This window comes from Python bivittatus, unplaced genomic scaffold, assembly GCF_059951505.1.
Source record: "Python bivittatus isolate LINGU-HERP-01145 unplaced genomic scaffold, Pbiv_v1 ctg000340_np1212, whole genome shotgun sequence".
In the NCBI taxonomy this organism is placed as follows: Eukaryota; Metazoa; Chordata; class Lepidosauria; order Squamata; family Pythonidae; genus Python; species Python bivittatus.
The window spans coordinates 12,507,046-12,534,782 of NW_028277056.1; the positions used below are offsets into that span (position 1 = coordinate 12,507,046).

The window sequence follows — 27,737 nt, forward strand, 5'->3', positions numbered from 1 at the left end:
TTGGCAACAGCATTTCTGTCATTTTGTAGCATAAAATACAAAACAAAAAGGTAACATGACCCTTAAAATCAAGGTGCTGATTTTGATCTTTAAAGCCCTTCATGGCATGGGGCTGGGTTACCTGAGGGACTGCCTCTCCACAATTACATCTGGTCTGGCAGAGAAGGCATGCTGCAGGTCCCGTCTGCTAGAGATATACGCTTGGCAGGTCCCAGGAGGTGGGCCTTCTCTGCTGTGGCACCTGCCTTATGGGACATTCTCCATCCCAAAGTGAGGCAGCTCCATTTCTGTTAACGTTCCAGAAGCCCCTCGAGACCCGGCTAGGTGATCAGGCCTGGGGCTCCCAGGGGACCAGAGAAATTTTGCAATGGCTCCCTTATTAATTTTATCCCCTCCTGTTTTGGGTGCTTTTATAGTTTTTTATTTGTAATTTGTAATTGTTTTTATGTATTCTTTTAAATTGTTGTACACTGCCCAGAGTCACTTTGCGTGAGATGGGCGGCTACATAAATACAATAAACAAATAAAATAAAACGAATAAAATATGCTTAACTCAGTTTAAAAAAGGTGACTGTCCTGCATCGCAAGCTCTCAGCCGAAAAAGTTGTCCCCCATTTGTATCTGTGATCATAACAGGCTGTGTGTGTATGTGTGTGTGTGTGTGCGCGCACATGCAGAACAACGAAATGTGAGAGACAATGAAGAAAAGTCCTTTTGTTTAAGAAGGACTCCACTCACCTGATACTAACTTCTGACTAGTACCACATCCAATACTATAGTAAGGGCCATACCAATACCTGTATACAATTTCTTTTTAAAGTTACCTTCTCCATGCAGAAATCTTGTATTACTTGTGTGATTTTTGGGTTATCTGGCTGAAAGGTATCTGGGAAGTCAGCCAGAACAATGTCTTCAATGTAGAAAGGCCGTACAGTCTGGAGAGGAATCTTCTGCATCTTCATTTTTTTGTCTTTGATGCGCAACAAACCAACATGTCTGGAAGGCATTGGACAAAGCTGTTTAAATCTTGGCAACATGGCAGAACTTCAAAATACTCACAGAACTTAGCAGAAAGCAATTACAGTAACAATGGAACCCTGAGAGATGGAGAAGATCGAAGTCCATGGCTAAGAAGTCCGATTTATAATCATCAAAAGCCAGCCCTAAGGTTTACATAAATGCATAATGAAATAATTCTCTTACCTAAATTCAGTTAGATTACATCATTGCAACTAATGATGTGGTTTATTGTGTTTAATAACTAAGTAGATTAGGTTGTTTCTTACATTTATATTCTGCCTTTCCTCTAAGCAGATAAAGGCAACTTCCATATTGTTATTCCCTTTTTGACTGTCTTAACAATCTTGTTAGAGACATTGAACTGAGAAAAAGGACTTCCCCAAAGCCACCCAATGAGCTGCATTATATAAGTTTATATAATTATATAATAATTTTATATATATAATATATGCTCTATATAAGAATATAATTTTCTTGGGTAAAACAGAACTAGATATAAGAGAGATTTCTACAATTCCTCTTCTTCCACAGTTTCTTGAGGAGAGAAAAACTGTGGTTAAGTCTCCTTCCCTAATTTAGAAGACAGAGGCATCTGTTGAACATTCCCAAATCCCTGATTGGCCTGTTACAAAGCCAGATGTATAACTAGTTTCTTTGCCTTACTTCGAAAACTCAGAGTCTATGCAATTATTATTATTATTATTATTATTATTATTATTATTTATTTGACTTGTCCCCGCCCATCTCCCCACAACGGGGGACTCTGGGCGGCTTACAACAATTCTTGGCACAGGGATTATTTTTAGCAGATGGGTTTCTGTTTTTTTATAATTTACTAGTGGCATTAGTAAAGAGGTTTCTTGGGAAGCACTTCTCTTTAAATAAGTCTCTCTGGCTATATTGCTTTATATCAGTCTAAATCTATTCTTGAGTCAACCAGGAGGCATTCAGTAGATAAAGCTTTCTCCTTTCCTATGAATCTGTCAGTTAGCCTGCAACATTTTAATACCAAGAACTATACTACATTTGGGGAATCAGTGTGGTAAGTAAGTTACTAACCCATAAGTAAGTTACAAATTGGTTAGGGTGGCTTCAATATTGTGACAATGGAGAATGCCATCTATCACAGAGACATTGTTTTCAGACTTTCTTTGGATTATCCTTTCTGATAAGGACATTAGAACCAAGATGTCCAAAAATGAGCAAAACGCATTATCCCTAGATTCCTCAAGAATGAAAGGGACATGGTGTTTCAACTTAATGACATGCTAGTAGGGTACAAACACACAAAAAAGCTCCCATAAATTTTCACTGAATATAGAACGCAAATTACTGAAAAAATATAAGAACATACTTTCTGGTAGCTTCCCCTGGTGACAAAGAAGTAACCACTGAACTTCCTGGCTGAGAAACATAGAAAAGTTGTTGCTCATTTCTGGTTGGAGATATTTTACATTCATGTTCATGACCCCAAATTACTAGGTCAATGAAATCATCTAGAAACTGTTCTGGAATATAATTTGTGGCGCCGTGCTTACTCCTGTGCCAAAGAAAACAAATACAACAGTAAAAAATTAAAACAGTATTCTGAAGTACCCAATGTTAAATATGGCATCTGTTATCACAATATTAAGCCCATTCTCACTATTTCAAATATGATGATCAGATATCAAAATATAAGAGAAGGTAAAAGAAAATGTTAGATTTCCGTATCTACAGCTACAATCCCACCTACACATCAAAACAAATGTAATTATGGGTTGCTGTTCTAGTTCTAAAATTGTTTTGCTACATTAAAAAAAGTGACATCTATCAGACTCAACGGCCTTGACCAACAGTAGAGACAGATCATCCCTGGCATAAAAGTAAGCAAAGATCTGAACAACCAAAGATGGATGACAACTAAGGACAGGCTATGGGTTCAGAATCCAGATGAGTTGATCACAGGCCAAAGGCACAAGATGCAACCTGGTTACTGTGTCATTAAGGGAGAAAATGAAGGAACACCCTCAAGCTCCTCAGAATGAGGAACTATTTCTAGATTAAAGTCCACTGACGCAGGCCTCCATGGGGCTTCTTAAATTACCTGGCCTAATTCTGATCACCTAGAATAGGTTCCTTTGCCTAATATAGTAGTGCTGTACATAGGAGAAAAAAATTGGGGCAATAATTCCTTTAAGCATGAAAGACATTTCCATGACACAAGGTAGGTTCACATATCACTCTAGGAAATAATGCCCATTTGTCATATAACACCAGCACTTTGGAGACAGCACCAACTTGTTTCCCAATGCTATTCAAAGCACTAAAAGTAACCTGTAAAGTCCTTCATAGCTTGGACTTGGGGCCTAGATAACTGCAGGACTGCCTCCTCCAAGTAGAATATACCTTCCCAAGTGTGCTGGTAGAAAAACCATACTAAGAGTTCCTGCCCCTGTTCCCCTTAAGATATGGCAGGAATCTGACACAAGGATGCTCCACCAGAGCTTCCCTTCCTATGGAATCAACTCCACCCAGAAGTAAGCCTTGTTGTTAATTTTAGACAAGCAGAGAAATTTGGCTATTTAAGCAGGCGCTCAAAGACTCAGAGGTAGGGGATGGGTGTACTGAAGATACATGTAAGTGCTGTTAAACGATATTCTCGTTGTTATTGCAATGTTATCATGGTGTTGATTTGCTAATTCATACATATTGTTCAATTTATTGTATACTGCTTTTGTAAGCTGCCTGGACTCATTTTTTGATTAAAGATGGATGGATGGATGGATGGATGGATGGATGGATGGATGGATGGATGGATGGATGGATGGTTCTTTTACAAGAGTTGCTGAATATGACATAATGGGCTGAATTTACATTCAGGTACAGAATCTGCTACCTGAATCCCAGGTCAAGTTTCTCAGATATAATGTGACTTCATTTGCACAACAGACTTCAAGTGCAAAATGAAACAATTTATAAATACATAGCAGGAAGTCAGAAGTAGACATCATATATTTTGTACCTAGAATACACACGGCAAAGCATGTTTAAACTAGGTCAATATTCTGAAAGAAGCTTGAAATAAAATATGTATCTTTCATATTTAAAGTAATAATGAAAAAAAAATCCTACTGGGCCACTGAACTCATTTAAATTTCTCTCTCTGGATTCCATCCAGCTATCATTTTGTTTATTTGTTCCTCAAACCCAGGAGAGCAACTGCTTCTTGCCTTAGAGAACCTAAAGCTCTGGACTTAAGTGCTTTATGTTTCTGTGTTTCACTGTAATGTGATGCTGAAAATATTTGCATATCATAATCTGTCTTCCCTTTCCCTCATTTGACTTTCCCCAAGTTAATTAATGCAGTTTGTATTTGTTTTGCTGTCCAAGGACAGTAAGATTTCAGTGATTTAATTTTAAATCAGAATGAAACAAGTGGAAAGGGCTCAGAATTGTTGCTTAGTAAACAGCAGCTGTACCTGTTCTGATGAATTACAAACAGATTAAACCATCTATTTTCATCTTCTTTTGGCCTCAACATGGTCACTTGTTTATTCACAAACATTCGATATAGCCTTTCATCAGGAACAGATCCTAGAAGAGAAAAATGACCATGCAATGGAGTTTTAGTGGTCAACCAGGCAGAAAATTACACAACTGAGTAGTGAGATTAGATAACATATGAAATTACTTTGCAATTTGCTACTTGCAAATATACAACCTGAAGCAAGTTTATTCTTTTGCTCACTGATCAGCCAGCTTGCAAACCAAACAAAGCCTTTTCTGTTGGAAAATCATTTCCCCCAGAGATTAGATTGGCTCTGACCCTGTCAGCCTTTCATAAGGCCTTAAAGACAAACTGGGCTTGGGGATCCAGTTGTATGGCAGAGCCTGTGCAATGGTTAAGTTGATTTGCTGTTGATAGTTTTGTTTTTATCTTGGTTGCTAATTATATGTGTGTTGTCTTTACTGTTCTAGATTCTTTTTATTGTGTTTTTAACTGTTATTAGAAACCCAGAATCATGAATCTGTTGTTGTTCAGTCGTTAAGTCATGTCCGACTCTTCGTGACCCCATGAACCATATCACGCCAGGCCTTCCTGTCCTTCACTGCCTCCCTGAGTTTGCTCAGTTTCATGCTCATTGCTTCAGTGATGATGGGTGGATATATAAATCCACATAACAAACAAACTGTACCTTCTTTTACACAAAACATTGATTAGCACTATGGAGGCACATTCACATACATACACATACTTGATTTTAGCCAAAAGGCTAAGGAAAGACTTCTTGGCCTTTTGACTAAGATTAAGCCCACTCACCTACATGTTATGTTTCAGCATTAGAGAAGAGACTGGTAAGCAACAAATATTGCTATGGGTCATTCTGCAGCTATAATGTGGTTTTAAAACCCTAACATGTTGCTGAACCCAGCCCCTGTGATTAATGGCTTAGCATGATGTGCAAACTGACTCAGTACAATGCAGTACAATGTTATGGCATATGATGGGTGAGAGTAGAAATGAATCTCTTGCATGCTTTTAGTTCCAACTTCTTCCTTCAGGACGGTGCTATAGAGCTCCATATGTTAAAACATCTAGACGTCGGAATAGTTTTTTCCCTTGTGCCATTGCTCTGTTAAATACTATATGATTTCATATGTATTGGACAGTGGCTTCTTCTTTTGGAAAAGTTATTTTACTGGGCAGTGTTATTGTTATTGTTTATTAATTTTCTCTTGTTATCCAAATGCACCATTGATCTTGCTGTTCGTCACCGAAGACAAATTCCTTGTATATATTTTATACTTGGTCATTAAAGTATTTTGTATTTGTATGCTTTTAGTTGAAAAATAGCAACTGATTATTGCCAGCAAATGTATTGCTCCAAAACAAGTAACAATCTCAAGGGCTATATTTATAGAAGGTAACTGCCCAAAAGAAAGAGGTACGTATAGCTACTAAAAGAAATAAATATAGGGCAAATCATGAGAATGGACAGGCAAGCATAAGAGCAAAGAAGACAACCAAGGAAAGTATGTTTTAGAGTCAGTTACGCTGCTCTTTGTATGTCTACAGCAGTGTTTCTCAAACTTCGCAGTTTAAGATGTGTGGACTTCAACTCCCAGAATTCCCTAGCCAGCATGCTGGCTAGGTAATTCTGGAAGGTGAAGTCCACATATCTTAAAGCTGCCAAGGTTGAGAAACACCAATCTACAGGCTCACAACAGTTCTTCTGATAGCTACAATTATATAGGAAATGTGCAACAATGAAAATGCAGGGGACACACTACCACTGGATGTTTGCAATTGTTCCACAAAATAGTACCAGCAACTAATCTAATTCACCACAAAAAGGAAATTAAGTAGGAGAAAGAGGGATAAAAATTAAATAAAATGGCACCACAAGAATAAGAAAACCAACTTTCACCAACCAGGAAAGCAGAGAGAATAAGTCCAGAACACACACACACACACACACAAACACAGAGTGTAAACGGGTATGTTTTAACTATGCAGGCAATACTTCTCTATGCTTATTGTCTTTGTCCTTACAGCCTTACACTTTTTCCACATTACAGAGAGCACAGAAATGATGGGGTGAGATGCGAGTTGACCCTAAATGCTACTCATTTCATGAAAATTATAAAATAAAATTTAGTGGCAAGTAAAGCATCTTGTTTTGAATCCTTTCAAGAATGAAACTTCATCTCAGTGTTTGGAGTGGTAGTTTTGAGTTTGAACAGTTCTTAATGCTCAGATCAGCATGTTTCACACTCAAAGCAGAGGCTTTGCACTCAGAAACAGGTTATCTCACAAAATTTTGCATTTGAGATAGTTTGAAATAAAATATTGTCACATAATCAATCTTATATGGATCAAATCCTGCTACTCCTATTCCTAATTCTAACCCACAAATTACAAAATCAAAATTCAATTCAACGTTTTTATCCTTTTTTCCATTTTTGGAGATCCAGTTGTATATCCAAAATATCATGCCCAGATTAAAGACATGCAAAAAACTTACCTAATCCATAAAGAGCAATCTTTGAATTTCCTTTCTGAAGCAAAACAGGACTAATTTCTATTTTCTCTACAGATGGTGAACGTCCAAAATGATTAACAAGTCCCGCACAACTTAAAATGTCCAAAGCACAAAGAGCATCTGCCTGTAGATATAGAGAATAATATCAAATATGGAATTTGTGACACATCCATTTTGTTCAATCCACAACACATAAAGCATTAAATCTGTGCAATTACCAATGAATGAAAGGGGTTTTCCAAATCTGGAACTATATCATCGAGCTTATCTACTGTCAAGTATTAAATACTGGAAGCCAACAATTGGTGTTAATATTCCAATTTGGGCAACTCTGGAATATACATATACAGCACCTTTGGCTGATGGACAGTATTAGGATCTAAATACACTAGAACTCCAGTATCTCTGGAAACAAATATGTCAGTCAGAAAACTATGGAATGTAATATCTAATAAAAAGATTTGACCCCTTTTCCCATGCTAAATTGACTTTAATGTAAATGGATTCTCCGTGCCCTAAAAGATTGATATTGCAGCATTGGAAAGATAAATGTATTCACTCCATGGATTGAAGACTTGATTACACTTGCCACCTATGAGCAGATTGCCTGTAGACTTTGTAGGGACAAGTATAATGAAATATGAGACTCATTTATACAAAATACGGTAAATTTTTTAAAAAGCATGGTGTTATTTAAGTGTATTAGAAATATATTTATACTTGCATAATATTTGCATTAGATAAGTATATACAAAATCGAAACTGTTTCTGTTATAATATGATATATACTTGTTTTGTTTTTTCTTTTTCCTGTTGTTTTTTTCACTTTTTTAAAAGCACTTGCTATGTGTTTTTTTCTTTGAGAATGTATGTATTTCTATCATGATTATCTTTATGTTTTGTTCCTATTTTTTTCTGTCATTATTTAAAAGCAATAAAAAATTTAAAAACCAGAATGTGTGTACAGACATAAATTAAAAATAGTATACTTTGCATGTTATCATTGCACAGATTTCTCAAACAAATGTTAGATGACAAATTAAGGATTTTCGTGTATTAAATAGCCTCTAAAAGTCTTTGATGTCTCAAAAGTAGGGAAAACATAAAAGTGATGGCAAGCTATGTAAAGTGACTTGCAGATAATTTCTTCTGTGCTTTTCCTTCACCAGATTAAGAATGACCTCTGACAATTACACAAAAAACAGAATGGAACTAATTCCTGTATTTTCCCCCAAACTAACAATACTTCACAAGTAAAATATACAAACACAGTATGGTAAAAGAAGTTTAATTTTAAAAACTTGGTGGATTAAAGTTTTATTTATTGGATTTATTAAAGAGATTGAACTAAATCAGTTACACAACAAAAGTTTATATGCTTTTACTATCAGGAAGTTATATTTCATCCTACGCTAGAATATAAGTCATGTATTACATCAAATGCTATTTTTATCTTATATGCCTTCCTAACCATAATCCATTATAAACCTGACAGCGTGTTTAAGAAATATAACCACAGCCTACCAAACACTTGATATAGGATACAAGATAATTCATGCTCAATTTCACTAACAGATTTTAGTATAATCTGCTGAATTGTAATTTTTATACTCTTAGCTATCTTTCTAAAGAATTACCAGCATAATTAATAAAGCTACTGGTCTTCTTTCACCCTTTAACATTCTTACCCCTGTGGGATCATCATGGTTGCCATGAATACTAAAAACTGGAATAGAAATGTTGAGATTTTCATCTTGGTAGTTCACCCATGGAAACCTAGACAAGACAACAAGTTTAAAGCAAGCAAAAATATTACTGCATCATCATTTCCAACATGCAGGTAAACTCTAGAGGAATGTATTTTCTTTATGCTTAAACCTTATAGGCTGAATTCAGAATGGTGAAGTTCTTGGTGCTCTCTAAGCTTGGCTGTTTGGTTACAGACCTTTCATTACCTAACTAGGTAACATCATCAGTGCAAGGAAGTATGGGGTTTGCTGTCTGTTTATATATAGTGGTTTGCCCTGCCACTATATTAGGCAGCAAACCCCACACTCATTCACACTGGTGATGTTACCTAGTTGGGTAATGAAATGTCTGCAAGCAACCAGCCAAGCTCAGAGCTCACCAAGAATTCCACTGTTCAAACATGAGCTACATATATTATTTTCTATTGAATTTACAAATTTCAGGATTGGAACAGAAATCATTTGATAAATTTTCTGCTTGAAGAAAAGGGATGAGATATTTTTTTAATGGATTGCTCCTTGATCTGAAAAGCTGGTCAGGAAGTTTGAGAGATCTTTTAGTACATATAGGAAGAGAAGTACAAAGCTACAGGGGAGGGAGAAGTAGAAAAAAAGGCACTTCTCCCATTTCAGCCCCTTACAAGAATGGAAGGGTTTTTTGTTTGCAGGCGACAAGGCCAGCACAGCAGAATCTCAGGGCAAAAATCAAGAGCTCCATTAAGCAGACTGAACAGGAGAACTCCCAATAATAATGCAAACCACAATAAAAATGTACAATACAGCATTGTCCAGAGTCAGCACCACTAATCAATAGAAAGGACAAGCTGGATCTAACTTTCTTAAGAAAGTTATTTACAGTTCAGTTACAACTGAGATTCAGTTACAATCAGTTATTTACAAAAAACTGAATTTAGTTTACTATAGGAATACTTACTTGCTAAAGCCAAAATTAACTGACTGGTCACTCAGAATTTCAAACTGTACAGGACGATCACCCATGCAATATTTTCTTAGTAATTCTAAGCATGTATATAGTGCTTTCCTGGAAGGCTTGTTTTCATGAAAGAGATCTCCACCTAATAAAATGAAGTCCACCTATAAAGAGATTTTTTTTTTTTTGGTATGTTATTATGAGATAGGCATTTTTTCTCAAAAAGACTGTAGATTTCTAAAAATGGTTCAACTAACTGAATGTGTCTGATTCTGGGAATAATTGTGGCTATTTTAAGGAGTTGCAGGCAGGCACTAGGTTTGCAGCCACTCCAAAGCATCTTTTGGATCCTAAATCTTCCATGCCTTTATATCCTAACTGCATCTGAAGTCCTTTTATGGCTCAAAAATGTGAAGAAAATAAAAGAAATGGTAGCCCTTTCTAGAATTTGGCAGATTTTATTTTTAATCCTCACTGAAGTGCCCAACATAAGTTACTATGTTAACTGAAGAAGTATGATAAAGTATATCTTATACTGAAAATAGAAAGAACTGAAGATGAAAAAGTGCAGACATAGTTGTGTTGTAAAAGTTCACTTAAAAGTGAATTTAATTGTGCCACTATCTGCAATTAATGGCGTACGAACAGTCAACATTCCTGCATATCTTAAAACCAATTTTATTTATCTGTTTATAAGACTATTAACTGACCCCAAGAGATTCTAGGTGGTATTCCAATATAAATTACAATCTGCCATGGCTAATTTTTCATTACTGCCCCAATCCTTACTTTCAGTACAATTGACTCAAGTTGGTTCTACTTTCACAATGTCATGGGTGCCAATATTTGTGTAATATGCAATTAATTCCTAACAATAATTTCTAGGAAATATGTGACCTTGCAGTGGTAGTTTTAAGTGATTTCAAAGTGGCTTGCCTCATTATCTTGAGCCAGTTTCAATATTTCATCAAAAGTTACAAAAGTATCATTTCCACGAGAAGCGTCCTTCTCCAAATACCCAAGGTGAATGTCTGTAGCAACTAAAATTTTAAATGTGTCTTTTTCTTCTTCATCTCTAAAGTGAAAAGAGAGACAGAAAAAATGTAAAATAGTATTGCTGCATCATTTACTGTTTCAGCACTCTAATACAATGAGGTATTTTGTAAAGTTATAGATTACATTCCTCAAATGCTACACTGTTCACTTCTTGGGATTTATAGAATTATAGAGAACAGCTGGCCTTTTAAAAACTTTTCCTGCTATATTTCTATAGTTAACTCAATCTCTGTGTGACTTAGAAAAACCTTTAATTATTTGAATTATTTCTTACAGCACATCTGCAGTTCTCTGACAGCACAGGGTTTTGTTTTTGCATTATTGTAATTTAAATTACAGAAAAATTATTCTTTGCATCCCTTATATTCAGCTAGTTTTCATTCTTAGCACTGGTGAGGTGACAACAAATTAGAAGAAAACCACAGTTAGCAAGACAGATGACCAAATCTCTTCCCCAATGTATATGAATATCATGGAAAATTTACCTGGAAGTGATAGAACTCATCTCCACAATCAGCCTGGCTCCCAAATGTATGGAATGTCTCACAAAGCCAAATAACTAAAAAAGCAGATTCTTATGCAAGACCTATGAACAACCAAATAGAGGAAAACATTAGGGTGATAAACTTTTGGCCAAACAATTGTAATTTATTGCTTAAAACGAACTTTTCCACTCAACAAAAAACTCAGTCTGGTGCATAGAAAAATAAATGATAAACCAAGAGTCTACATACCCAAGAAAATTCCAAGGCAACCATGATTTTAGCTTTTATCGCTATCACATTTTTGTTTTTTGCAAAAAGCACTAAAACCACATTTGTTCCCTTTGATTTTTTTCAAAATAAAAATCCCAAAGGATTTGGGGATTTTGTAGGAGGAGAGTTTAAAGAACTCCTACTGTTTGTGGGAACAAAAATGAGGTGCTACAAAATCTTTCTACAGAAATAGAGTGGGAAAGAACAAAAGCAATCTTTCTTTTCTCCCCCTTCTCTCATTTTACTAGGAAAGAAGGGAAGGGGTCATTCTCTTTTACATACAGTGGGATTTTGTAGGAGGAGGCAAGAGTAAGGTGCCACTTTCATTTTTTACAAAAGAGCAACCTGACACACTCCATTCCATTTGTAGGACTTGAGGAGGAAAGAAGGGAGACCTGTCAAATAATGGAACTAGGTATTATGCCTAGTCAAAATCTGAGAGCCAATTTGGTGTGGTGGTTTAGGTACCAGGCTAGAAGCTGGGAGTCCATTAGTTCTAGCCTTGCCTTGGGCAACAAGCCAGATAGGTGACTCTCAGCCCTAGGAAGCAGGCAATGGCAAGCCACTTCCAAAATCTTGGCAAGAAAACTGAAGGGACTGGTCCAGGCAGTCACCAGGATTCAACACTGATGAGAAGCCACCCCCCCCAAAAAAAAATCTGAACACCTCTTTGGAAAGATGTTAACACAGAAACAGCAAATCATTTGGAGGTCTACCTCTTGTGAAGCAGAGACATCGTGTTGAGTTTTTGGCATGATAAGCAATTGGTCCAATGAATAAATGATCTTAGTGGACTGACATGTGAATATCCAGTAGATGGGATGACTGGTTGAGAAGGATTTGTACTATTTCAGTAAAACTGGAAATTATCATACACTTTCCACAAACATTTTTTTTAAAGATTTTTTATCCTGCCTTTATTATTCTGTTTATAAATAAATCAAGGCAGCGAACATACCTAATACTCCTTCCTCCTATTTTCCCACAATAACAACCCCATGAGATGAGTTAGGGTGACAGAGAGTGACTGGCCCAAAGCCTAAGGCAGGACTAGAATTCACTGGTTTCTAGCCTGGTGCCTTAACCACTAGACCAAACTGGCTCTCCACAAATTAAAAAAAGATTAAAAGTTAAACCATACACACAACTGTATGAATAAAAAATACATAAAATAAAATACATAAAAGTTAAACCATACACACAATTAAAACGCAAAGGAAACCAAATCCTGAGAGAATGAACAACTTCCCAAATAGGCAATCCAATAAGTAAACCTTGCTTCCTATAATTCCTATAACATAATTCCTATAGCACAGTTTCAATATAATTTATATATTTATAATTTATATATAATTCCTAAAACAGGAATAAGACTGTTTTATAGGATTGTTGTTGTTGTTCAGTCGTTAAGTCGTGTCCGACTCTTCGTGACCCCATGAACCATATTGCGCCAGGCCTTCCTGTCCTTCACTGCCTCCCTGAGTTTGCTCAGTTTCATGCTCATTGCTTCAGTGATGCTCTCTAACCATCTCATCCTCTGCCGTCCTCTTCTCCTTTTGCCTTCAATCTTTCCCAGCATCAGGGTCTTTTCCAAAACTAGCCAAAATCTTTGGTCTGTACTGAAAAGGAGATAATGCTGGGCCACGATTTAAGTGCTCTGCGGAAACCACATCCCAAGCAGTGACCGGACAGCAAACTCTTCCATGGACATGACCAGTCCATTCTTTGGGAAGAGCAGAGAGGCTGGTTTCAAACCAAGTGCTTAACCATGTCGGTGGAAGACGCAGCATTCCCACGACATGCTAAACTTGGGCTAAGTTAACTCTGGTTGGCTTTCTCATGCTGGGCAACCCTAACCAGGGACTGTGTCAAACCCAAATAACCCAGCAAAGACGTGGGGGTGGGAAGCCATCTTCTGGCACCCTGGGCCGGAATAACCCCTCTATCCACCCAAGGGCGGGCGAGCAACTCCTTCAGACGAGAAGGCAGAACCGCGACTCCTGCAGAGACACTGCAGGCAGCCTCCTCGCTATGGCTCGGGGCTCCGGCCGTTCTTCGTCACCAGGCCCATTTCGTCTCGCCTATCTGCAGGACAGGGCGAGGAGGCCATCCCCACTCCTCACCCGGCCGCCCCACAAACTCCCCACCGACCCCGCACAGCTCACCCGACTTTCACTTTCCATCATTCCCCACCCCCACTCTCCCGCGAGCGCAGGCAGCTACTTCTCGCGAGAACTGCCCAACTCCCGCCCTTCCCCACGAGCTCCCCAGGGCCCAACACCCGCAATCAACTCCCACTGCGCAGCCGCAGCGCCAGCCACTTCCGGGGAGAGGCGGCCCCGAGGAAGGCCGGAAGTGTCCTAGACGGGAGGGGAGCGAGGCCTGCCGGGGCGGTGGAGGAGCTGGGACTGCAGCGCCTGCTCTCTGTGCAATGCGGAGGGCGACTCTGGGTCTCCTTCAGCACGCGTCTTGCCCCGGAGCCAAGGAGGTTTTGAAGCGTATATGCCGAGGATTGTATTTATCCCACTGCTGCATGCACGCCTTTATTTATCTGTGCGTGTCCAGTCTCTGTTTCCTGGATGCCCGTAAGGCTTAACTGAGTCACCTTAAAGGTAGGGCTGGCTACTTGGGTTAGCAGGTTGTTTGAATCCTGCCCGCGGGGTTGCGAGGCTGGGTTGACCGTTTCGTGTGAAGGGAGCCAGTTGTAATTCCTTCAGCAGAGCTTGGCTCGGGGTCCTTGGTGGACTCCCCCTCGATGTTGAGCACCCCGATGGATCTGTCGCCTTCATCTGGGTGTGTTTAGCCCTGCTCAGTTGTGTAGGGCAGCCAGCCCTTCGAGGGAGTCCAGACAGGAAACCAAACCATGAGTACCAAACACTACCGCTGTTGTAAGGTTATAGTAACGGGATCTTGCACGTGTGAAAGCGCTTCTCCCCTCCCTTGTTTTACTTTCCGGAGAACCAGGGAGGGTCCCTTCTGAGACGCTTGTTCTACCCCATTCCTTCTGTGGGCTGAGATGTCTCTTATCAGACCATGCTTAATACCCAACCCCCTTACGTGACAGGTCTCCCTTCTTTCCTCTCCAAGACCTACAAATGGAATGGAGTGTGTCAGGTTGCTCTTTTGTAAAGAAAAAAGACAAAAATGGAAGTGGCACCTTATTCTTGCCTCCTCCTACAAAATCCCATCGTATGTAAAAGAGAATGACCCCTTCCCTTCCTTTCTAGTAAAAGGGGGGGGGGGAAGAAAGATTGGTTTTGTCCTTTCCCACTCTCTTTCTGCAGAAAGGTTTTGTAGCACCTGTGCCTCTTCCTCCTGTCTCCCAAGGTTTTTCTCACAGCCCATTACATCGACTTACTGCCACGGTAAGGCTGCAAATATTATGTTTTCTTTAGGGATCCATAGCTTTCGGTGATTTGGTCATCATTTCTCTAAATTATACCCCCAACTTGGCTCAGACTTTGCACGGTGTAAGAATATGGAGAGAGCTGCTGAAAAACGACTTGAACGCCAAGAAAAATAAAACAGTACTGTGTGAGGTAAAACTCCTTGAAGCCCTCATAATGTTGCTAAAGTTTAAATTCTCTCTTTTTTTTCCAGGTGGGACTAGTAGTACTTTTGTCCTAGGGGAGAAATCTTGCTCTGTAAAAAGGAAGTGAGGAAAAAGAAAGCCTTTACGTTATTTTCTCCAACAACAGCTGAACTTAGGGGAACTCTAGAGAGGGGTGGGCAGCCTTTTGTTTATCGCAAAGATATCTTTAAGCCACCTGAGACCACACACCCCTCATGAACTGGACTTGAGTCCAACCTGTGTGCCTCCTCCTCCCAATCTGGCAGGGGCCTGACAGGGTCCTCACTAATTGTAGCACTTGTAGCTACAATCCCTAGAGGATTGCTGAACCTTAAAGAAGCAAACCTTAATCCCTCCAGCACATTGCTGCTTTAGACTTTGGAAACATAGGCTTCCTGGATCTTTGAAACAACCCTGATGAGTTGGGTTTCACAGCCTGAAAGAGCCAGCCAATTTCACCTGAACTGTTGATCCAGACTCACACAAAGGAGCAGTATCTATTCTTTGGACTGATCTGAGTCCCCACCTCCAGAAGAATCATGGCTTCAGGAAGACCCAGCCAAAGAGAACTGGCAAACAGCTTTGGATAGAGAGCCCCTATCTTCTTTCTAGGGATCCATCTAAGACCAACCATTGAGGACATGACCTGGGCGGAGTGCTAACGTAGTTCACTACTGCAGAGAAAAGATTATTTTTTTCTCTTTCTGCCCTAGCCCTCTTCAATCCAGAAATTCTTGTGCATAACCTTTTTTTTTCCATTCCCAAAGTGTTGCCTGTTGAAAGTGTGTTCTGTGTGGGGGAATGAAACATCTTATCCATTTGTCTCCCTATTTATTATGGCAAGAAGCCCCTAGTATTCTTGCTTTCTTTTTAGTGGCAAGAATCTGTTTTTCTCTTTCAGCCTTCTCCTTCTGTACCTGAATGCAGTACAAAGTGAATTGCTTCTTGAAATCCCCCTCACTCTCTGAACTTGGTTTCACCTTTAAATTGAATGTGCTACTTTCTGAACTTCTCCATCTCTCCATGAATTCATTGGCCTAAATTCCTCATCATAAAGTGAGTATTACATTATTGTATTGTATATTGTTGCCCTCAAATATTACTATTGATTGGTTATTAAGTATAGATTTGTGTTTGTGCTTCAGGAATGCACAAAACTGTTTAGTACATTGTAATGTCATGATTCTGAGAACCTGAGAGAATTGTCGCTGTGGAGGGCCCAGTTGTAACAAGTCAGTGGGACTCTACTGAGTTTGACTGGGGACAATTAGTCCTATGTAGGGAGCTCCCTGGATTGTCACCTTCCAAAATTTCCAATCTTCCTTTCCAAAACATTGAATATGCTGGAAATTGAAACCAGGATCATCTACATGTTCTACATGTTTGCCACTGCATTGCAGCTCTTTGTTATGAAATGTGTAGGTAGAGAGCTGTTATGTGGAACACAGGAGGTTACCTTTTCCAGGATCACCTTGTTTAGTATTATCTAGGACTCTCTTGCAGGATTTCAGACAGGATTTTTTTCCAGCTATAGATGTTTGGAACTGAACCCAGGTTAAGCTTAAGTTTGTACACAGTTGTCTGATTATTTATTTGTTTGACTTTTAAACCTCTACTATCTTATGACTACAAAAAAAAAATCTATGGTATAAAAATAGGGTAAATGTTTTATGGTTTTATTCTAAGGTGAGGTCATCCAATGGCACAGGGTGTGACACCATCAGTATGCTGATGATACACAGTTGTACATCTCTTTCCTGGGCCAATCAAGTCCTGTCCAAATGCTGCTGAGGTCCTTTCCCAGTGTCTGGAGGCTCTGAGGCTCTGGATGGGGGAGAATAGAAACCTATTGAACCCAGCTCAATATTGAACCCAGCTCAACCCTGGCAAGATGGAATCGCTGTGGGTTTTAAGGACCCCCTGGTTCTGGGGATTTTCTTTCTTTAACACTGCATGGGGTGCACTTCCCCAGTCAGAGTTGGTGTGCAATAGGGGGGTCCTCCTGGACTCTTGGCTACTGCTGTGAACAGGGAGCCTTTTGCACAGGTTCATCTTGTGTACCAATTGCGCCCACTCCTGGACAGGGAGGCCCTGCTCATGGTGAATCATGCCTCAGTCACCTTTGAATTAGTGTAACACACTACCTGGGGCTACCCTTGAAGAGCGTTTGGAAGCTGCAGCTGTCCAGAATGCAATGGCACAGGCAGTTTTTGTGTTTCTTATTATACCCTTGTAATGTCATTGCTCTGCAAGCTGCACTGGCTCCTGTAGGGTGTGAATTCTGGGTACAATTCAAGGTGCTGGTCATCACCTATAAAGCCCCCCATGGCATGGACCAGGCTACTTGCAGGACCGTCTTTCTCCCATTGTTTCTGCCACCCTGCCAGATCTAGCAGAGAGGGCATGCTCTGGGTCCCTTCTGTTAAACAGTGTCATCTTGTGACCTCGGAATTGTGCCTTCTCAGTGGCAGCACCTGCCCTATGGGATAACATCCCCCTGGAGATTGAGATGGCCCCAACCCTGTTAGCCTTTCACAGGGCTTTGAAGACCTGGTTGTTTCCCCAAGCATTTGAATCAAGTGGGGAGATGAGCTCCGCTACTGTTGGTGGTGAGCGTGGTCAGTGGTTTCCTTGGGCATTGGGGGTTGTTTGGTGGGGTTGTATGTTTTAATCTCGTAAGCTGCCCAGAGTCACTTGTATAAAGTGAGTGACTGCATAGATTATATACATAAATAAGATGTTATACCAAGGACAGTTGTTTGAGCTTATTTTTGGATATAAACCCCTAGGCTAAGATCTAGTGCATTATGAAGAACTTCATTTTTGGATGTGGGAACTGAGAGGATTGATGTAGTACAATCTTTTGAATTCTGGCTCTGCTCCTTCTTTCTAGAAATAGAAAGACACAAGTCTTTTGGGTTTTTAATTCTGAAGTGATTTTGGAAGGTAACAAAAGAGACTATAAGAAGAACTCCTTCATGTTCCTTGTCCAATAATGCCAAAGAAGCACTAAGATAGCTCTTTTATTGACACTTTTGAGACTATTCAAGGTGCAGCAAATGCCTTGTCCTCTTTGCCAATCATAATATCAGTCCATTCCTATTTTTTTTTCTCTCCTTTTAAAGATGGTGGTGATGTTGCTGCCACTAGCTCTTGTTACCAATCGTTAGCAAACTCTGTTGGCAAGCCACTGGGAAATGAGTTAAGAAAGAAGTGGAACACTTTTGCTGGTTTAGAGACAGGCAAACCAAAGCCTGCAAAATGAATGAAAACAGAACATCATCTGAGAACAACAACACTGACGAGGAGGCAAAAGACTTTGCCGACAGCTTTAACCAGCTTGAACTACTGGAAACCCACCGGCATCTTATCCCCAGAGGAACACAGAGTCTTTGGTCTGGAGACTCTGATGAGGAAGACCAGGAAGAAAAAACAGAGGAATGGTACCAGGCACAAGAGAAAAAGTTGGCAAATAGCCCAGACAAGCTTCTGCTTTGGGCAGCTGAAAAAAATAGGGTAAGCCAAATGTACTACAGTATATGAAAACTCTACATCAGTGTTTCTCAGCCTTGGCAACTTTAAGATGCATGGACTTCAACTCCCAGAATTCCCCCACCAGCAGGTTGAGAAACACTGCTCTACGTTATAAATTTATCTTGCCTATTATTTCCTAGGAAGGCTCTATTTTGACTTAATGGGGGTTTCAGATGATATAATGGTTGGCTTATGGTATAGCCACAGAGATGCTAAGGTCTCCTTCATTTGAGAGGGGTGAGCATAAACCATCCATCAGTGGTTTATTTTGACATTGCTGAATTGTTCAGCCATGATGTAGAGGTTTGTTTGTTTAGCCTGAACTAGCAGAGGGGGAAGTCATGACTTGCTTTACAGAATTCCAAAGAGGAAAATCTATGAATCTACAGAAATTGCTGAATGAATGGCTGAACCTAGCACAGCTAGTAGAGAAGGATGTTGGAAATTGTGGTTCAGTGACATGTGGAAGATCATCGTTTCTCACACGCACCCCTTACTATCTGTACGTTGTCCATCATTTAAACCATAAGGAGGAAGGAACAATGGAATAATTGTTGGCTGCAGCTACAGAATTCAAGACAAGTCAGAAATTGTCCTGATGCCTTTTGTATAACAAACAAAGATAATTGCAATTGGTGTAATAAGTTCCAATATTATGAATATAAAATGAGCCAATAACTATTGCATGCACAAAGCCAGTCTGGATTGTTTTTAGAATCATGAACTAGGGCTATGCTCTTTTGTCGACTGAACTTTTGGGATGGGATTATAGAAGCTTAGGACATTGGTACCTCCAGTTGAATGGGAGCAAATGGATAGGAGAATTGTATTTTTTTTATTTATTTTTTTTTGGAGTCAGTGTGAAGGAGTTTGCCTTCTTGGAAAAGTCATAATTAATAAAACTGCCTTGTTAGGAGAAAAGGAAAAAAGAGCTTGCTCAGGGTCTCATGAAGTTTCTAGCTGAGTAAGTGAATCCCAGTTCTTTCAGAACTAAACTCAATAGTCTGTGAAGCACTCTAGGTTATGGGTTCCCCAGATCATCCTTGCAAAAGTGATGGGTTTGAATGGCATGAGTTTTGCTAAAATAAGGGGCAACATAGCTAGAAATATTGGCCTCTTCCACTCTGGAGATATTATTGTATCACCAGTCATTGCCTCAGTCCTTTGAGTCAGTGCATTTTAATGAAAGTGTGGCCTTTATTCAGAGTGTGGAAGCCACCTACCCTTAATCTTAAAAAAAAAAACTTGTCTAGCTAGTTGTGATGGAATGGAATGACAGGGGTCAAGGACAGAAGCATCTCCTCAGCCCACAGCGTGAGCATGGGAAAGCAAAGAAGATGAGACTGGCACCACCCTAAGGAATTCGTAGTGTTTAGTTGCTGGCTTGGGGAGTTTAGAGTTAGTCTGGTGAGATTCTGTCTAGCAGGTGTGAGCTAATACCTGGAGCTGGAGTGGAGTGGAGTTTCTTGGGCTTAACTTGACACTAGTGGACTAATGCTAACCTCTCTGTCTCCACCCCCACAGCTTAACACAGTGCAAAGGCTCTTGTCTCAAAACCTTGCACCAATAAATGTCCAGGATGAAGATCAGTATACTCCTCTTCACCGCGCTGCCTATAATGGACACTTGGAAATGGTGCGTGAGCTGATTGCTCATGGTGCAGATGTCCATGCATTGACCGTGGATAGCTGGACACCTCTGCACAGTGCTTGCAAATGGAATAACACAAAAATTGCCTCATTCTTGCTCCAACATGGGGCAAACGTCAATGCTCAGACCAACGGGTTGCTTACACCCTTGCACTTGGCAGCCGGAAACAGAGAGAGCAAGGAAACTCTTGAACTGTTACTCATGAATCGATATTTAAAGCCAAATCTCAAAAACAACTTGGAAGAGACGGCTTACGATATTGCTCGGAGGACTGATAAATATCATTACTTGTTTGAAATCATTGAACATTGCACAAACTCTGTCACAGATTCTTAGGAATTGTAAACACAGCACACACTGCCAGAACGTTTGTAAGAAATCTATTTTGTCATTGTATTCTCAACGCTTTATGTCATAACTTTATTCCTGCAGGTGCTGAAATGAGGCCCTGTTGGGTAACACTGACATTATTTTTATAAGATAAGCTATGCTACTCTTGTGGAACGTTTTCACTTTAACTTGAAAAAATTGTTCTTTTGCTGCTTTCCCCGTTCATTGTAGGAGAAATGGAAATCATTCACAAGGCCCCAAAATAACATGTAAATATTCAGTTGGGGAAGCAATACGGTTCAAAACCTTGGCTTCTCCTTTTTAATGTGCGTGGAGTTTTAATGAGACTGATCATTTTTGATGGAGGAGAGCACTGAATTTGAACTACTGCCGAAACTCGCAGCATTCATACAGATATTAAAGTTAGCAGCTGCCAGAAATGGAGCTGCCTGGATATTAATGTGATGTGATTCAGGTTTCCAAAATCTACTTCAGTGACCTGGTGCAATATAATATACCTGTGTCTAATCCCCTAGTGGCAAAACATTACATTTCATATACTCAGGTTTTGCTTTTTAAAGTGACAATATGGATGTCTATGTGTGGATTTGTTTTGTTTGCACTACATTATTTACTGATCAGATTTCTGGGCCACATTCCCCAATCTAGTGCTTTTTACTTATTTTAGAATTTCACTATCAGAATTTCCAGCTAATATGTCTAGTGGTCATGTTGACTGGCGGTTTGGGGAGTTGTAGTTACAGCACATTCAGAAGTTAACAAATTGGGAAAAGCTGTTGCAGGTCTTTGATAAATCACATTTAGTTGTCCAGTTTTTAAAAATGGTTTGTGTTCCTTCAGTATCACTGCAATTCACAAACACTTATTAGTGATATTTCAAAGTTATTTTCAGCAGCAGGAAACACTACAGCTGACTGGTCCAAAGATTGCTTGGAAATATTTTATTGCACATCTGCTTGCCTTAAGTTATGTTTTTGGAAGACTTTGGGTTGTCATTCAGAACTCTGTGAAGTAATCTATAATCATACATTTGGGTCACCAGCCCTAAAGATACTTAGGGCTGGTTCACATGTTTCTTTGATACCCCTGAGATTAAATATATATGAAATTCAATTAATCTTCATATATTGGTGATCTCAAAATCTGTTTATATTTTTTGCAATTTATTTGGAGTTCTATCACATAAAAATTGCACAACTCTTTCATGAGATTTTATTTGCATGTACATGGTTTTATATATAGTATGTGAAGCAGCATTTGTGTGTGTTTCTGTGCAATGAGGAGTGGAAAACGGGCTGAGTGTGGGAATTAACTGAAGAAGTGAGTTTTCTGCCAAAATGATGAGTTTGTGAGAATACAAGCATCTTTTGCTGCAGCTCAAATTTCTCATGTGCACTCTGTCTGCTACTTTGAATGCCTTCTGTGAACCAGCCCTGACCTAAAACAAAATCCCTGTAAATTGGGATGTATGTGGCTTGCTGTGGCATGATGTTGTTTCACTGTAAAATTAGTTGTCTTGATTCATTAAAGTTATTTCTGAAGAAGTGATTCGATGGATGTAACAAACCCAAACTGTTAGGCCTACTGATGCTGTAGTATGAAGTTCCAGTTCTGTGTTACAAGCATGAAAGTCCTATTGACATTGATGGAACTGATTGTAATTGTGATCAGATATGAGATATTTATTTTTATTTATTTATATTTCAACTTTGTCACTGCCGATATCACTGCAGAGTGACTCTGGGTGGTTTCCAGTAAAAACAGAATAAACATTAATTAAAATAAATATTAATTAAAATATGCTACAGTAACAAACTTCCTGTATAATACTTCCAAGAGGCTGGTGTTAATTAGGTGTTAATAAATTCAAGGAGCGTCTTCAAGGCGCCAGCCATCCCCAGGGTCGGTTGTATCTTTCCTTGCCCCAAGCAAGTTTGCAGAGCCAAGTCTTCAATTCCCTCCAGAAAATTGTGATGGTAGGGGCCTGCCTCACCTTTGGGGGGAGAATATTCCATAGACCAGGAGTAATGGCAGAGAAGGCTGTCCTCCTAGGACCTGCCGGTTGACATTCTCTCACCAACGGGATCTGCAACATGCCTTCTCTGCTGGACCAGGTGGGACAGGTTGATGTAATGGGGGTGAGATGATCCCTCAGGTAACCTGGACCCATGCCATATAGGGCTTTAAAGGTGATAACCAACACCTTGAATTGGACCCGGAAACACACTGGCATCCAATGTAGCTCCTGCAGCAAAGGTGTTACATGTGCCGTCCTTGGGGCACCCAAAATTGCCCACTCAACTGCACTTTGAACCAGCTGTAGCTTCCAGATACTCTTCAAGGGTAGCCCCATGTAGAGCACATTGCAATAGTCTAAACGAGATGACCAGGGTGTGAGTGACAGACTGGAGGGACTCTTGATCCAGGAAGGGGTGTAACTGGCGTACAAAATGAAGTTGAGTAAAGGCCCTTGTGAGACTAGGCTGAAGCTGCCATAACCTAAAGATGAAGCAGGCACATAAGCAGAGAGGACAAAAGCCAGGAAACTTATCTATGAGATCCCTTCAGGGAGGTAGATAAGAAGGAAGCAAGTCCTTAAGGAAAAAACGACCTGAACCAGAAAGAGGAAGTTGGGCCTGAGCACATGGAAGACCTCACCCCAATCGCATCAACTTGTAAATCAACCCAGCAAGGACTTTTGGGGATAAAAGGGGTCCCAAAGCCCACCCACTCTGAGTCATCTGAGTCACCTTTGGATCCAGACTTGGCGGCTTCCGGCCCTCTAGCTAGTGCCTGGCAGCCTAGTTGGGAAGGACGTGGGTAAGAGTGGATGAGTGCGTGTGTGTGTGTATGAGAAAGAGCAAATGTACCTTGCAACCGGTAAAGTTTTGCTGTTACTTTAAATTCACTGGGTCTCCGTGTATTAGAAAGAACCTCTTGCGCCTCACTGTTCAGTTGGAAGTGATTTGTGTGTATCCCTAATTATTTCCCAGCTGTTGACCAGGGCTGTGTGTCTTCTCCAGCCGCACCTATCTGGAAAACCCAGGTAGAAAGCAAGCGGGGCTGACAAGATCCGCGTGCCTCAACAGGCTGTGAGTGTGTGAGTGAGTGACCATAAGCCGAACCTGGGAGCAGTGTGTGTAACACCCTCCTGGCCACAGCTGCCACCTGCTCTTCAAGCAGGAGTTGTGAGTCAAGGAGGACCCTCAGATTACACACTGGGTCTGTCTGGGGCAGTGCAACCCCATCAAGAACCAAAGATGGTAAACCCCCAGATACAGAGGAGCCTCCAATCCACAGCCACTCCGTCTTACCAGGCTTCAGCTGAAGCTTGTTGTTCCCCATCCAGACCCCCACAGCCTCCAGGCACCGCGAAAGGGTGGTCACAGCATCACTCAAATCACCTGGGATGGAGATGTATAATTGCATATCATCTGCATATTGATGATACCTCATCCCATGGTGGCGGATGATCTCACCCAGTGGTTTCATGTAGATGTTCAAAAGGAGCAGAGCGAATACCGAACCCTGCAGTACCCCACAACAGAGGGGCAGTGGGGCGGACCTCTCACTCCCAATCAACACTAATTGGGACTGACCTTGGAGGAAGGAAGGGAACCAGCACAAAACTGTAACACCCACTCCCAACTCCCTAAGTCATCCCAAAAGGATACCATGGTTGATGGTATTGAAAGCCGCTGAGAGGTCAAGAAGAGAGATCTAATCCAGAAGAGTTATATACTCAAGAAGATTATATATTGCAATATAATCCATAACTTACTAGAACCGAATGCCAGTAGGTCACCCTGTTCCTTATCAGCAGATTTCCAAGTATGCCATAATTAGTAAAATATCATTTTTAAACTTAGAAAATAATGCCGATAGCTGAGGCTTAAATTATGAAGTAATTGCTTACCTTCGAGCGCCGAAGAATTGATGCCTTTGAACTGTGGTGCTGGAGAAGACTCTTGAGAGTCCCCTGGACTGCTAGGAGGTCAGACCAGTCAATCTTAAAGGAAATCAACCCTGATTGCTCATTGGAAGGATCGATAATGAAGCTCAAGCTCAGATACTTTGGTCACCTAATGCGAAGAGAGATCTCTTTGGAGAAGACCCTGATGCTGGGAAAGATTGAAGGCAAAAGGAGAAGAGGACGGCAGAGGATGAGATGGTTAGATAGCATCACTGAAGCAGTGAGCATGAAACTGAGCAAACTCAGGGAGGCAGTGAAGGACAGGAAGGCCTGGCGCAATATGGTTCATGGGGTCACGAAGAGTCGGACACGACTTAACGACTGAACAAGGACTATCATTCAACTGCCAGGACCCCAGGTTATAGCAAGCAGCACATCCTGATGGGAATCCTGCCTGGAGCTTGGAGCTTTGTCAAGATTGCAGGGAGAATCATCAACAACCTCAGATATGCGGACGATACCACCCTAATGGCAGAAAGTGAAGAAGAACTAAAGAGCCTCTTGATGAGGGTGAAAGAGGAGAGTGCAAAAGCTGGCTTGAAACTCAACATTAAAAAAACTAAGATCATGGCATCTGGACCCATCAATTCCTGGCAAATAGAAGGGGTAGAAATGGAAGCAGTAACAGACTTCATTTATTTGGGCTCCAAGATCACCGCAGATGGAGACTGCAGCCATGAAATTAAAAGACGCTTGCTCCTTGGGAGGAAAGCTATGGCAAGCCTAGATAGCATATTAAAAAGCAGAGATGTCACCTTGCCGACAAAGATCCGCATAGTCAAAGCTATGGTTTTTCCAGTAGTAATGTATGGCTGTGAGAGCTGGACCATAAAGAAGGCTGAGCGCCGAAGAATTGATGCCTTTGAACTGTGGTGCTGGAGAAGACTCTTGAGAGTCCCCTGGACTGCTAGGAGGTCAAACGACTAAACAACAACAACAACAAATTGCTTACCTTAAGGCAGTGCACCCTACTGCTCTATGAACCCTTCTAAATATATGTTTCCAACTTGGACTTCTAAGCCACGTTTTATATCCGTGTATCAGATCAAGAGGGTCATCAGATCACTAGTTAAGATTACACTACAAATTTAAACAAATTTAAATTACAAAACCCATTTAGTTGCCCCAGCTTCTCCAAAGAATATTGTTAACTCTTTTATCTTTTACATGAAAAAAGACTGCGTGTTATATCATAAAATTACTCCCAGGTTTCTGTGATAGCAAGTCATGAATATATGAAGAAGGTTTAAAAGAATTTTAAGTCTGTAGTGTAAATATGAAAAGCTGTGTAATATATTCAGATAAACTAGCAGAGATTTGCTGTAACTGGAAGCTGTTAAAGAGTTATCCGCTGTAATTGAGGAGAGACCAGGAGCATTTATGAAAGGATAAATGCAGATGGTGTTGAAATTCACGTTACCTTTTTAAATCTTGGAGAGATACTTGCTAATTTTGAAATCTGCATGGAATATGAATGTAAGAATTTATGCAGGAAACACTTGAAGTTATATGTACCCTAGCTGGGCTTCGAGGTGTTTTTTTTTAATGTGTTGTAGTCTTGGTTGCAATTAACCGTCTGCTGGATAGGAGCGGTATTCTGAATACTAATGGAATTCTCCACAAAATTTGAAGAGAAGCGCCTTTAGAAAGATTGTTTATTTTTCTCAAATCTGGTTCAGGTAATCCTCAGTTAATGACGGCAACTGGGATCAAAAATTCTGTCGCTAAACCACACTGTCATAAAGTGCAACGTTATGTGACTGTGCTGCTTAGCGACAGCAGTTCCGGCACTTCCGGTTGCCACCATTCAGCAAATCCCATGCCGTCATTAAGCGCGATGTCACACGGTCACCATTTGCAACCTCCTGCTGGCTTCCCCGTTGACTTTGCTTGTGGGAAGCTGGCAGGGAAGGTCACAAAGGGCGATCACGTGACCATGGGATGCTGCTACATTGTAATTGCAAGCCATTCGCCAAGTGCCCAAATCGCGATCACATGACTGCAGAGATGCTATGACAGCTGTAACTACAAGGACCAGTCATAAATACCACTCATTTAGCACTGTCGTAACTTCGGTCACTGAATGAGTGGTTGTTAAATGAGGACAAACAGCTATATGCTAGCTTGTGTTTGAGGGTAGGAAAGAAATTCATGAGTATCTGTAGAAGGTACCTGTGAAAGATACAATTACAGAGCCACTACCCAAAGCACAGTGTAAGTACAGGAATATACACGCACACATGCACACACACACACACACACCTGGTATTGAATTGAACCTTTTGTCTGCTTATCTCAGCATTAGCACTTAACAGAGATATGCTTTTAACTGGTTCGCTGCAAAGATGGACCTTGGGGCCTTCTATAAAACATCAGGTTGGCTATCTAGTTCTTGTAGTTCTTCCACGGGTTCTACAGACCATACCTTAGAATTCTTAATAAGTGACAGATATATTAGGGGTAGCTAACCTTGGCAGATCTCAGAAAAGCTAAGCAGGGTTGGACCTGCTTAATACTCGGATGTGAGACCAACAGGCCTATAGGCTAGACTGGAAGTAGCCAATTTCCATGTGGCCCGCAATCAAGTTTGATGTTCATGAGATTTTTTCTTTGTTTAAGGATCAGTTGAAGTGCCATGGCTTAAAAGCTGAACAGGTTCAGGCCATGGTGGTACTTGAATTTTTAGTTTTAGTTTTACTGCTTTAGTAGACAGGATGAAAGTGAGAGAGAAAAAGATACAAAAACAGAAAACATAAGGGTGAAATCTCTCTCGTATTTAAAACAAGCATTACTTGTCAACCACATAAATAATATTGATCAGTCTTTCCTTTACATCAATAAAGAGCCAGTTCATAAGGCAGGAGTGAACGTATCATTGAACCAAGACTGTAAATCTAGGACAATGTTTCTCAAACTTAGCAACTCTAAGTTGTGCAGACTTCAACTCCCAGAATACTGTAGATTCATGACTGAAAGAGTAAGCAGTTCCCAGCTATGATAGCAAAGGGGTCACATATTAACTTTCTAATTGTGCCAGACCTGGTTAGTCCTTGGCTGGGGACCATTAAAGAGATACCGGAGTTACAAGTTAGACTGGAAAGTCTTTAAAACATCCCAGAATA

At 40.4% G+C, this 27,737-nt stretch overlaps 2 protein-coding genes across 14 annotated transcripts in view; one reads left to right on the plus strand and one right to left on the minus strand.

The window, feature by feature from the left end:
- MRE11 (MRE11 double strand break repair nuclease) overlaps positions 1 to 13,775 on the minus strand; it is a 32,279-nt gene extending 18,504 nt beyond the window's left edge. For 7 of the 9 annotated variants that reach the window (XR_015796082.1, XR_015796081.1, XR_015796083.1 and 4 more), the window contains exons 1-9: positions 13,702 to 13,775; positions 11,267 to 11,367; positions 10,662 to 10,800; positions 9,729 to 9,889; positions 8,735 to 8,822; positions 7,029 to 7,170; positions 4,482 to 4,596; positions 2,375 to 2,560; positions 825 to 996 (exon numbers count right to left, since the gene is read on the minus strand). Coding sequence is in view for 6 of the 9 variants with exons in the window: in XM_088140572.1 (XP_087996698.1) it covers positions 825 to 996; positions 2,375 to 2,560; positions 4,482 to 4,596; positions 7,029 to 7,170; positions 8,735 to 8,822; positions 9,729 to 9,889; positions 10,662 to 10,800; positions 11,267 to 11,286 (1,023 nt within the window). In the remaining 3 variants the exon portion in view is untranslated. Of the gene's footprint in view, positions 1 to 824; positions 997 to 2,374; positions 2,561 to 4,481; positions 4,597 to 7,028; positions 7,171 to 8,734; positions 8,823 to 9,728; positions 9,890 to 10,661; positions 10,801 to 11,266; positions 11,368 to 12,252; positions 12,362 to 13,062; positions 13,084 to 13,701 lie in introns of those variants that run through there. The other 2 variants (XM_088140573.1, XM_007435856.3) reach the window with 2 other exon arrangements.
- A 136-nt stretch (positions 13,776 to 13,911) lies between these two features.
- Positions 13,912 to 22,190, plus strand: ANKRD49 (ankyrin repeat domain 49). Of its 5 annotated transcripts, none has more exons than XM_025171589.2 (4): positions 13,912 to 15,075; positions 16,009 to 16,163; positions 18,233 to 18,623; positions 20,166 to 22,190. In XM_025171589.2, exons 3-4 carry the CDS (start codon positions 18,369 to 18,371, stop codon positions 20,625 to 20,627), a joined length of 717 nt encoding a protein of 238 aa, XP_025027357.1. In that variant the 5' UTR covers positions 13,912 to 15,075; positions 16,009 to 16,163; positions 18,233 to 18,368; the 3' UTR covers positions 20,628 to 22,190. The 5 variants fall into 5 exon arrangements, with proteins under 5 accessions (XP_025027357.1, XP_015744889.1, XP_087996708.1 ...); XM_015889403.3 differs by having other exon boundaries at positions 13,912 to 14,148; positions 14,932 to 16,163; XM_088140582.1 differs by having other exon boundaries at positions 13,912 to 14,148; positions 15,137 to 16,163.
- Positions 22,191 to 27,737: the final 5,547 nt, after the last annotated feature.

What these genes read in the sequence shown, in the direction of transcription:
- ANKRD49 (XM_088140580.1), top strand. Translation starts at nt 18,369, where the DNA reads ATGAATGAAAACAGAACATCATCTGAGAACAACAACACTGACGAGGAG. An exon ending in GGGCAGCTGAAAAAAATAGG is followed by an intron (nt 18,624 to 20,165) that starts GTAAGCCAAATG and finishes CCACCCCCACAG; the next exon opens with CTTAACACAGTGCAAAGGCT.